Here is a 12,879-nt window from a genome sequence, read left to right as displayed (position 1 = left end):
TATTGGCAGACTTCATGTCCATAAAAACAAGACAAGAAACAAGAAACACACACACAACTCCCCCCCCCCCCCACCCCCCACCCCCCACAACACAAGGTATAAACCATTAAATATATATATGTATATAAATAAGTATATAAAGCATTTGTAAACATGTCTGTTTCATTTAGGTATTTGAGTAAATGTACCAAGTTTGGTACATAGATATGTAGATCTGGACATGCCCCTTGCTCTTAGACAGATACAGACACTTTCCACTTATCTGGTGATCAGAGTTCTGACTAAAGGTTAGGGTGGTTTTCAGAAGATATAACATTCCAAACCCAAAATAAGCTTGCACTAGCCTAATTTCGTAGCAGGACAGTCAAAAAATCACAATGTCACCTTGAAAGATTGACATGATCTCCATATATATAAAATACCGCAAACCTGTTGTACCTGTTGCTTAGTTTTGGCACATTTGCACATTTCACAAGCCCAGCCTCAGCATCTTTATATATCTATGTGAGCTTTATAAGGTGGTAAACTTGTTTCCAGCCTCACGTGGCCAGAAATTCATTTTTAAGTGACTAAATTCACCACCGTGTCAGTGTGTCTGGTGTATCAGAGCAACTGGTTCCAAAACCCATTCTGGTCCTGCCTGGAAGCCACTGTGACTCGTGTATGTATTTGTAGTTACAAAGGATTTGACTGAAAGAATGCATGCTTCACTAACAAACATGACAGTCAGACGTGTAATTTCCCCTTCCATTCACAATCTCTACTTTTCACAGGCATATGGCCACACACTCTCCGCAGAAGACCCACCAGTGCTCATTCTGTGAGAAAATGTTCCACCGCAAAGACCACCTGAAGAACCACCTGCAGACCCATGACCCCAACAAAGAGGCCTTCAAGTGTGAGGAATGTGGGAAGCACTACAACACCAAGCTGGGATACAAGCGCCATGTGGCCATGCACTCCGCCACGGCGGGGGATCTCACCTGTAAAGTGTGCATGCAGAGTTACGAGAGCACACCTGTTCTCCTGGAGCACCTTAAGAGCCACTCTGGGAAGTCCTCAGCCGGTACTAAGGAGAAAAAACACCCATGTGACCACTGTGACCGGCGTTTCTACACACGGAAGGATGTGAGAAGACATATGGTGGTCCACACAGGCCGAAAGGACTTCCTATGCCAGTACTGTGCCCAGCGTTTTGGCAGGAAGGACCATCTGACGCGCCATGTGAAGAAGAGCCACTCGCAGGAGCTGCTGAAGATTAAGACAGAGCCTCCCGATATGCTAGGTCTCTTAGCTACGGGCTCTCCGCCCTGCTCAGTGAAGGAGGAGCTCAGCCCCATGATGTGCGGCATGGGGCCCAACAAAGACCCCATGATGGGTAAACCGTTCCCTAGTGGGGCACCTTTTCCAATGGGCATGTACAACCCCCACCATCTCCAGGCCATGTCAAATTCTGGGGTGGGTCACCCACACCCATCTCTGATGCCAAGCTCCTTGTCTGCCGCTATGGGCATGGGTTGTCATATGGAATCTCCTGCATCTCTTCACCCACACTCCCATCATCATCACCATCACCACCACCATCACCATCACCACCATTCCCCTCCACTGCCCCCCCACCATCAACCTCCGGCTCCCCAGCAGCAGCACCAGCCCCAGCCAGCGCCCAAGTACCAGCTGGGATCTACCTCATACCTGCTGGACAAGCCCTTGAAAGTGGAGATGGAGAGCTTCCTCATGGATCTGCAGAGTGGCTTGCCAGGCCCAGTTCCCTCTGCAGAGCCCCACGCTGCTGCTTCACCCCCCAAGGATGGACTGGAGCCCGCCACGGGCCTGGCGGATGAGCTCTGCGGGGATCCCCTTCTGTCTAAGAGCCCTGCAGTGATCGCTGAGTCTCTGTGTGCTGCTAACATGGACTTCTCCCACCTGCTGGGTTTCCTGCCCATCAACCTGCCTCCCTACAGTGCCCCCATGAGCACTGGAGGGCTAGTCATGGGTTACACCTCATCTGCGACCTCCTCAACTTCCTCTTCTTCCTCTTCATCGTCTCTGCACACTGCTGAGCCCCATGCTGCAGCAGTTGCAGCGGCAGCAGCCGCTGCTGTCGCCACAGCACCTCTTACCTCTTTGCAACCGCAACCTCAGGAGCAGCAGAGCTCCAGCGGGAGTCTGGGTCTTGGATCTCTGCACCCCCTCCCACCAGTGTTCAGCTCCAGCCTTAGCACCACCACATTGCCTCGCTTCCACCAGGCCTTCCAGTGAGAGTGCCGGCACCTTGCGTCTTGCCCAGCAGGAACGGCCTTCGCACCAGCCTCAGCTCAGCACAGATGTTTCGGGCTAATCAGAAAGTTGGAAAATTAAAATGAAAGAACATTTAGAAGCCTTAAATGAAAGTGCGCACAAAAGCTTTTGATTGAGCCTTAAAAGGAATTTAAACCCCTTTAAGCAAAAAGGAAAAAGTTGAAGCAGCTTTTATTTTGGGCTTTTTTTCCCTTATCCTGTAGTTATACCATGTATTAACCCTTGTTTTTTTGGGTTTTTTTCTTCATTTTTTCCATTTTCATTAATTTTTATCCCCCCTTTTTATCACCCCTTTTTAGTGTTATAGAAGGCAGAATCAGTGGGCCAAAAGGCATGGTACTGCATACTTTCTAAAGTAATACTATAAAAAAAAAAATCAAAGATAACTTTTAGATTATCTGTTTTGTTGTGACCCAGAAAAAATATAGTTTGAAGTGGATATTTTGTTTTACTTATTTTTCTTTACCAAATGTAAGAACATGGTAGAATGCGTCTCATCTTGAGTTTTTGAAACACCCGTGCTTATATATATTATAGCTTCAACTGTCAGGACTGATATGGAGAGAAGAGAGACCCCTGAAAGGAAAACGCATAAACTTTATGTTCTGTTCAGAGATGGCTTACACAGAACCATAAAAGTGACCTGGCCTCTATAATAAAAAAGAAAAAAAGTGCTCTTCCAACATAAAAAACAACAAAAAAACTAAATAGAAAAACCCCACAAAAAATCCATAACAAAACGAAAAAAATAACAAACTGATGTGCTCTTAGAGTCAGCTCAGTTAAAAACAGACTCTAATCATAGATAAGAGATCTGTTGGCTGCCAAACACACATTTTTAAAGAAAAGCTAAGAAAGAGAAAGAAATGTGTGACACATGTTGGCTTCATTTTTTTTTATGTGTTTCTCAAGAGAAGCACTTTTTTTTTTCTTAGCAGAAGGCACTTCACCTTTTGTCTCCTCCCTCCTTGTGACTAGAGGTTTTCACTGAGACAGAGAGCTCCTCGCTAGACTAGAGGAGGGCCGTCTTTCACTTATCTTCCTTTACAAGTTTCCCTGATAGTGATATAGTTGTTTGCAGCTTTTCCTAGCTGTGCCGCATATCTCTGAAAAATATCTCTATTTTCTGAATATACTGCAACCACATCTTTAGGCGGTCTTTTAAAAAGATGCATCATCTTGGTAATGATGAACCCTGACATATGTGAATGACAAAAAAAAAGAGCAAAAGAGTTACAGTGACAGATGAGGAAAAATGTGTTGAAGAATGTTATTGCAGTGTACGAAATATCTCAAAAATTATTATAATGGCTTTTATCTCAGTAAGGTGTATTTTTGGTAGACGTATTACAACTAAATGATGATGTTTTTGATGTCTGGCAAGTTTACATGTGTGTGTATCTTACAGTTTTGATCAAACAAATGGATGAAGTATTAGCCTTTTCCCTTAAGCTTTCTCTGTCATATCCAGTCTTTACCTTTACATGTACTTGAGTTAGTTTAGAGGAATCAAAACTATGGATGGGAAATATATATAGAACGCTGTTAGTAATTTAGTAACAACCTAGGATTTGAACAATTTAGGGATGCTGATATTGAAGACCTATGAAGCTACGTGTATATAGTAGAATATATACTCACCGGCAACTCAAATTACATACACCTTGCTGGCATTGGGTTGGACCCCCCTTTGTCTTCAGAACTGCCTTAATTCGTTGCACAGACGCCGCCAGGTACTGGAAACATTTCTCAGAGATTTTTGGCATGACATTGTTGTAAACTTGCTGCAGATTGGTTGTCTGCACATCCACGAACCTCCCATTCCAAAACATCCCAAAGGTGCTTTGTGACATGACACATTATCCTGGTGAAAGCAGCCTTTGGAAGATGGACTTGTTAAGAGATGCTCTTCTGCATACCTTGATTGTAACAAGTGGAAGAATTCACCTTTCTTCCCCATTCTGATGCTTGGTTTGATAGACTGTTTTGACCATGCCTATGTGCCTGAATGCACAAGTTTCTGATTGGCTGATTAGATATTTGTGTTAACAAGCAGATGTATCTGAGAAACTAGCCGGTGAGTGTGTATCTCACTGTATACATACATTTATAATGGGGTGTAACAACTCTGTGACCAAGACCAAAATTGCAATACAAATATCAGTATTGCATCTTGGCTCAGTCTTCCCATGCTGTGATACCCATGAGGAGCTGTTAATGCCTAGTTAAAGCAATGCATAGTTACAGTAACAAAAGCTGTAATGTTTTAAAGGTTGTTTAGAATAATAGAATGAAATCTTTGTTCATGATCCAATCATGATAAAGTTAATAGGCCTGTGTTAAAAAATGTTTTCTTTTTGTTTTTCATCCCCTGAAAAAAGGAACTGAGGCCAAAAAACTGACGTTTGAACTAATCTGTGGTCTCAAAGAATTGTTACACCCCTAGCAAAACTGCTCTGCTGTGATAAAATCTTCAGTCCAAGATCAGTTATCTTGAATGTCTTGAAGTTCCAACCATTCATTACTAGTCCTTAAAAACCCAAAACCCAAAGGTCACCTAAACCTTAAAGTCATATAGGTGCTCATTATCTTTCCATTTAATTTAACCTGTAGTCATTCCCTTTAATGTAATTATTGTGCCTTGATGGGTCATGCTAACTCTGCACTCTGTCCCTCTTTTGTAAAGATTCTAGAAATGGTGAGAATTTGGGAAAAGGTTTTTGCACACTTGTAGCCTAAAAAAAATCCCTCTGAGGTCTAAGTTGACCCCAAACCTAACCCCTAACACTAACCCTAACCAGAGACAAAGAAAAATACTTTTAAAAAAAGTTAGTGGCTTTTGATGTATGTCAGTTAGAATCAACAGAATTAAAAGTTGCATTTTCTGATAGCACTGAGTCATCAGCATTTATTGTTTAGTCCTAGGAGGGGTGACTTACACATGTGCAGTAATTAAGCACATCTATCATCCGTACTTACCTCATACGTCACACAGCCACAGGAACACTAGTGTTATTGACATTTGAACAACAACCATAAACTGGGAGTCAGTCAGAGTGGCCTGTTGCTAGCTAAACTTTTACAAAGACCGAAAACCACATTACACAATCAGAAAAACAATTTTAAAAAATGCCTAATTTAATGATGCAAAGTTATATTTTGTACTTTCCATTGTAGCAAGAGGCAGAAGTTCGTTGCTAACATGACCCATACAGCAATAACGACCACATCAATAGGAAATACAGGTTTAGATCAATTGGGATTATTCTTAATCTTCTCATCGGTGACGATGCCCAACCTTAATACTGAACCCTAACACTATATTTTGGTGAATCTTTTTTTTTTCTTCAAAAAATGTAAATAGTCTTTGATGTGTTTCAGTTAGCATGATTATTTCTTTCTCCTCTTGATTTGCAAGACTTGGCAGAACATTTTCTTTTAAATGTTAGATTTCCTTTAGCATAGGGTTAGGGTTAGGGTTAGTGTCGTCACCGGTAACAACCTCATAAGGTTAAATGGTCTTTCTGTGGCCTGACCAACACTGACAAATATGCATGTTCATATCTTTGCTAGTTCATTTTATTGGTGAATCTCATTTCAGCGAAAGCGCACCTGGTAACTCTGCCTTTTTAGCAGTCACTGTGCTACATGGGAACCCAAACACACAGAAAAAAAAGGAAAAAAACATAGCACATAAAAAATGGAAAGTCAAACACATATTGCTGCTTTTAGCTACGGTTGCAGATGGATGACAACTGTAGACCACTAGAACATTTCATTTTTTTTCTATCTGCAAGATGGACAGCCAGCTGAAAACGTGCACGAAACAAACCGACAAAGTGTTCATCGGCCCCAGTACCACTCCCTCTGTACTCCTTCCTTTCCTCCTCCTCTTTCAGCTGCTTCGTAGAGTCAAAGGAAAAGGGTCTGAAAATATAGTGATCTATCTGGAGGAAGGCAGTCACCGAACCTCTGTGCTTTGACATTCAAAGCAAGAGGGCGGACACGTGTTTGACTGCAGGACTCGAGGTATCGCTTATGCTCATATATTTGTTTTGTTTTTTGTCATTTGATATATTATTTTCTGTTTGTATAAAACAGGACCTCGAAAAAAAAACAACACAACACATCACCTCATTTTTATGTTTTTGTTTTTTTTGTTTTACCAAAACCTCGGGAGAAGAAACTATGTTTTTGCACAATTGCTTGTTGAAGAATGCTACAAGTGCTTTTCGTTTAATACTGTAGGATATAAAAGCCTGACAATGAGCAGCTGATGGACCCTGTTATTTACACAGGTGGAGGAGTTCAAGGTCCAGCGACTTTACTGCCTTTGGGTGGAAACACATTGGTCAGGCGTTAAAGTTGCGTACATTATTGCTTCAACCTCTTTAGACTTTTGCTCTTCTCTGTGCACCTTGGTAAGTAGGTAAAATTGTGCCAGAAACCTCTACTCTGTAGTTTCCATTTACACAGGTTAACCCTGACCCCTCCTTTCAGAAGGTATAAGAAGCTGAAAAATTTGGAATCACTGCAATGTGTAGAAAAGCGTCCCCGCAGTCTGACTGTTTAACTTCATCCCTAAAAATTGTCTTTGTATAATCCAAATTTCAAACTAAATTGGAGCAGGTTTTACACTTAATTAGAATCCCATTGGAAAGTCATTTTTTGATAATGATGATGATGGCTCTTGCAAAATGATCAGACGTCTGATCTTAAATTCATTAGCTGTCAGCATCTTTCTTAGAATTTATCATATTAAAGAAAAGGTAAAACTGGTCTTTATTATGATCTCTAAAAAGGTGGTTTTATAAGAACCCTTTTGGGTTAAGCCAAACTTGTAGCAATCAAATTGAGCATTTATATATTTTTGTAACAAATAGTCATTTAGTCTTGAAAAAGCTTTTGGCATGCTTTTAGTTTGTCCTCCCTGGGTTTCTGTGAGCTAATCTGAATTCTAGCACTTTCAACCTTTAAAAAAGAGTATTTTTTTCTTTAAGATTTTCAGCTTATGTGTTCATATGTTTTTAATTTTGTATTGATCCTGTATATGTATGTGCCATTAGTTTGATGTGTAGACTTTATCAACTTGTGTATTTCTCTTTTCCAAAAGGATAACAGTATTTTTGATATACCTTTCACTAATATCCTTCTACATAAAAGACCTCTGCCCTTTTTACTTTTTTGTTCGTTTTGGGTTACCAGCTTTGCCTTCTCTCACGTGATTTTTAATCAAACTCTACAGCCAAGTGTTTGAAGACAACAACCACAAACCAACCACAGCCTGCCACTGAAAGCCTGTTGTAAGAGACCTGCCATTTTTCGACCATGTAACCAAACAAAAGTAAAGTCCAGAGCGACCCCACAACATAGATTTTAAAGCTTACCATTGTGGTCACAGGACTGATTGTCTCTGCCAAAAGGAACAACTTTGTGAGCAGCAGTGAAGTTGACTCTCAAAAATGGATTTAAATTAATGTTACTAAACTCAGTTTCAAGCACCTGAAAAGAATAATTGTTTCTTTTTAGATATTTTAAGCAAACTGGACATGTGATGAGGGCTTACTTGTAGCTGTTAAAATTCAGATTTCATGCCTATCTTACCACATGATTTGTACGGAAGCTCATTTGTGCCAAGAAGTGAACCAATAATTAAAATAATTCTAATAATAATACAGGCAGTTAGTCAAGTGAAAATAAGATATTATACTAAGTGTGATAAAGTGAGATAGCTATTAAAATCATTCCATCATCATTCCACACAGGAATGTTACAAAGTTCCAGGATCTGGTCTGTAACAGACCTACACATTCAGCAGGACAAGCTGCAGATACAAATATGATTTAACATCCATAAATATGTGTAGAGAACTTGTGTGTGAATAATCACATATTTAACTGTTTTTCAGTGTCACTTACGTTTAGTGATAGTAGGATGGGGTTTAGTGATGGTACATTTGTGGGTAATGTGCAAACAGGACTTGAAAATGGCTAAAGACAGAGCATAGCCTAACAGACCTACCTATCCATGGTTTCCATTTTTGTACTGGTTTCCAAAGTAGATCTGTATGTTGGTCATTTCATCTTGATTTAAAATGATCAGGCTGCTCATAGAGTTTTCAAAATATTTTGAACAATGTCATGTTGACTAAAAACGTGAATTTTCAACTGAAACAGGAAGTCTTTGTACAGCATATGTACTGAGCCATGTTTTTAGGTCGTATTTGTTTGCATTTTGCTGTGTACTGCCAATAGTCACTGATCTGAACAAAACTCAAACTGTGTTAATTATATGTTCCGCTTCATGCTCTAGTCTATTGTAGATGTACATATTACTATACATCGGCGTAATTTTGTGCTGATCTCTGTCATGATCTCTGTCTAAATAAATAAATGCATCTGGGTAAATTCCCAGATGGTTAAACATGCAACTATTTTGCTGGTAATACCTGAAATGAGTAAAGAAAATCAACAGCCTATCAACAGCAAGGTAATTCACAATTTTATTGGGGGGGCTATATTGGTTGGGTCTGATTATTGGGGGGGTCATAACCCCCCTGGAAATTACGCCCCTGTTACTATAAGATCCCATAGTACTATGGACAATGAGATCTTTAACTTCAAATTATATGAAAGATTACGAAATAAGATCTCTCCTTTTTTTCAGTGCAATACATTTCTCTACTTTTAAGTATTTTGACATGCTAATAATTGGTTACTTAAATGCAATTGTAAATGGAAATTTAATCTTAGTAATTTAAAAAAAGCACAAAAATAATACATCTGCTAAAATAAGTTTTGTTTCAGGCTCTATGAACTCTGTCCTGCTTGATCATCATTTGTCATTATTTACATAAAGTGAAAAGTATAAAAGTTTTGACTAACGTTTCCTAATTTAGACTGTAATAACACAACTACAAGGGGATTTTTAATTAAAACAATATTTCATAATTTCAATTTACAATTGTTTTTTTTGGCAGAAATGAGCTTCTGTAATTTGAGCTGATGTCCATATCATATCAATCCTATTCTGAAACAATTGCAGTGTTGTTCTGCTACTCTTCTTGGTTGTAGCTCCATTACCTCGACCTGCACCTACTAGGGATGCACTTATTCTCATCTTTTCTTCTTAACTAGTAGGTGCAGCACACACACATTTTAAGGGAATTTATATATCAGTTTAAATCTGAGAAAACTGATTAGATTTTTAATGAGGCTCTCTCTTTGTTGCCCTCTCTTTTGTTTCGCTGTTAATGAGAAACTGGGTACTGTCTGATGCAGGCAACATCCACAAGTAGTTTTATATATTTCTAGCTTAACGGAAGTCTTGCATTCCAACCTCTTTGTGTATCTTGTTTAGTGACATAGCCCATTTTATTTTTATCACTTGCTATTACAGCCACCTCTGAAATAACCAAGATTTTTTTTAAAAAAAGAAGAAGGTTAAAATAGAGTTTTTGCATCCACGTACACTATATTATATAGCATCAACTACAGGGAGAGTTCTATTAATGATGTGCTTTGGATAAGACAGACAATGCGAGGTCTTGCTTTTTTTTTGTTACATATCTCACATGCAATCAGTTGCTGCAATGTTAAAGTGACAGATTTGTATATTGGTTGATCCAAAGAGATGATGAACACAACAACAGAACTATTGACTTATTGTACAGTACAGTCTATCTTTGAGTTGTCATGTGTTATGTTGAAATGATTAAAAGAAAAACCAGTGGTTTCATAGCCTCTTGGCATTCTTTTTTTTTCATCTGCAAAACACTAAACCACACTAAAACATGTCAAAATGATTCACATAAGATATTATCATAAGATCTCAGTACCTTTTGAGAATCTGGGCTCTGTAGCAGTGTAGGAAATTTTTTTTTAGTATATCAACTTAAATCAGCGGTGTCCAACTCCAGGCCTTGAGGGCTGGTGGCCTTCAGGTTTTAGATGTGTCCTTGATCCAACACAGCTGATTTAAAGGCTAAATTACCTCCTCAACATGTCTTGAGGTTCTTCAGAGGCCTGGTAACGAACTAATCATGTGATTCAGGTGTGTTGACCCAGGGTGATATCTGAAACCTGTAGGACGCCGGCCCTTGAGGCCTGGAGTTGGACACCCCTGACTTAGATGTTTTAAGGTGATTATGGGACTTTCTTGAGAAGAGAGGATTTTGATCGTTCTCCTATGATGGACAACACAATCTAACATTCAGAAAACAGAATAAGTTGTTAAATCATTTTTTAAAAGTCATTTCCATTTAGGATATTTTTTCCTGAACTCTGTATTCTTGCGATTATTGTTTATTTTCTCTCGGCAGGAATAAGAATGCTTTACCGCTTGACCCGATCTACGCGATATATTCAAATCTGAAACATATTTATTTCTTTATATCATATTTCTGTTTTCAACATACATTAAGATTTTTTTTTACTCTGTATCAGACTGAAAGATAAGTAATATTGCACATCATTAGTAGCAGAAATTTTAAACAGATTTGAGAGCAGAGAAGTAGTGTAGAGAAACAGTTTTCCTGTTTCGTAATATGATGTGCATGGAGTGGAACAGGGAGAACCTGGCTGGATAGGCTTTATTAGCCATGCCGATGCTGTTTCTTGTAATGAGAAATGGGTTGAGGTTTGACCACAGTTAGGGTGTTGTTTATTTATTTTTATCACGAGAGAATACCAAATTACGAACATGAGTACGAAGATGTGATGATTATTGACAGTAAATTACAAATTTCTCTTATTTATGCAAATTTTTATTTTTTTAAGTAAGAAACTTACTGCTTTGCTCAAAATAGCTTAAAACAGTATCTCAGAGTATTTCCTTTCTATATGACTTGCTGCGTGTTCCACAGTGAGTCGAAACCTCGTACAGTACCAGAGTCTGGATTATGTCTTAGAGAGCTATACAAGTGCGCCTGCATGCATAACTGAGTGTCAAGACCATCCTAATTATAGTACCAAGGAGCTAACCTATACTTACATCAACTGAACTGACTCTAACACATGTACTCACGGGCTGCCAACTGTGCCATAATTCAGGAATAGAAACTCTTCTGGTTTCATAGAAGGGTTTGTAAATAGGATTTGAGACACCACAGCATAAACTTTGTCATGTGACCACAGGTTTCCACACAGTGAACAATTATGGAAGGACAAATCAGGAATTAACAACTTAAAAGCCATACACAGCAGACATCTCACAAAAAATTAGGCCAATAGTGTGAAACAGTGCTGCTCTATTGGTGGGGAAAACCAAGAGCTGGAAGATGAACACTTTGTAGTTGAAACAGTGCACTGATAGAAATGTTTTACAAAGGACATAGTGAAATAAGTAGTGGGAAAAAGCGAAGGGAAAACTACAGAAATAACAATAATCATATACATATAAGAATTAAAAAGGTAAATGCTTAAGGAAGCAAAATGACACTGGAAATTTTCTTAAATTTAAAAAATGAATGCATGCATTTATTGACCACTGTGCTTGGTGCATTTGAATTTCCTCGCTCTCTCTGATTGGTAGATCCTTAAGATGTTTTGTTTTTGCTTTGTTTTTTTCTAAGAATAATGGCTCGATGTGATTATATGATCCAGGCTGAAATAGAAAACCCACAAATTTTTAGCCCTTCTAAATCAATCTATTCATCCCTGATTGTGTTTTTGAAGATGGAGTGTTGAAACGTAGATATTTTTATCGATAGCTACTCCGGACAGCCTCTTTCTCACACAGGCAGACAGACAACGGTCCTAGACACTGAAAGTCATGTATTGCAGTTTACATGACTATCATTAGACTGGGGGACTTTTGTTCATATGCACTGCTCAAAAACAAATCAAAAAAAGAGCAGTGGTGTGACATAGCAGGTTAGCCCATTTTACTGAAATGTGCTTGTTTGCATGAATGACAGCATCAGCGCACGCTTATAATGAGATGATAATGTCGTGGGGGATCCCCTCCCTAATCTGGAACCAAGTACTACCGAGGTCCTGGACAGTCTAAGATGCAACCTGGTGGTGTTGGATTTTTCTTGGATTTAGGTCAAGCGAGCACAGTTAGTGGTATCAATTGCATCATCCTCCAGGAAGTGCCCGCATACTCTCACCACATGAGCTGGGCATTGCTTTGCACTCAGAGGAACCCAGAACCCCCTGCGCCAGAGGAGGGTCTGGCAATAAGTCCAAGGATTTCATCCTGATAGCTAATGGCAGTCAGGGTGCTGTTGCCTAGCCTGTAGAGGTTCCCCTGTCACGTCTGTCATATGCGCTCAGGCTGAAGGTACTCTAATATATGAAAAACATAGGGCTTTACATAGCCAATTCTCATTTTCTGTGGCAAGTGCCAGTATTGGGCTAAAGTGCCACAAGGCCTCAGCCCTTTAGCCCTCAGTGAGCACAGGGCTCATTAGACAACGTTGGACCCTTAGGACAGCTTCATGACAAAGTCTGTTTATGATTGTTTAGTCACAGACAGTGACACCAGTGACCTCCTGGAGGTCATGTTGTAGGACTTTGGCAGTGCTCCCTTTCTCCACTGCACAAAGGAGCAGAGCGGAGCAGTCCTGCAGATGGA

General features: G+C 39.5%; 1 protein-coding gene across 4 annotated transcripts in view; it reads left to right on the top strand.

The window, feature by feature from the left end:
• The window catches only part of plagl2 (pleiomorphic adenoma gene-like 2), a 53,824-nt gene extending 43,792 nt beyond the window's left edge, over positions 1-10,032 (top strand). For all 4 annotated transcript variants that reach the window (XM_004573435.5, XM_004573434.5, XM_004573433.5 and 1 more), the window contains exon 4: positions 774-10,032. In XM_004573435.5, coding sequence (XP_004573492.1) covers positions 774-2,262 — 1,489 coding nt within the window. In that variant the 3' untranslated portion in view covers positions 2,263-10,032. The remainder of the gene's footprint in view (positions 1-773) is intronic.
• Positions 10,033-12,879: the final 2,847 nt, after the last annotated feature.

The sequence above is a fragment of the Maylandia zebra genome, linkage group LG20 (genome assembly GCF_041146795.1).
Source record: "Maylandia zebra isolate NMK-2024a linkage group LG20, Mzebra_GT3a, whole genome shotgun sequence".
Lineage (NCBI taxonomy): Eukaryota > Metazoa > Chordata > Actinopteri > Cichliformes > Cichlidae > Maylandia > Maylandia zebra.
Note: the sequence above shows the minus strand (reverse complement) of the source record. Positions and strands in the feature narration are given on the sequence as shown.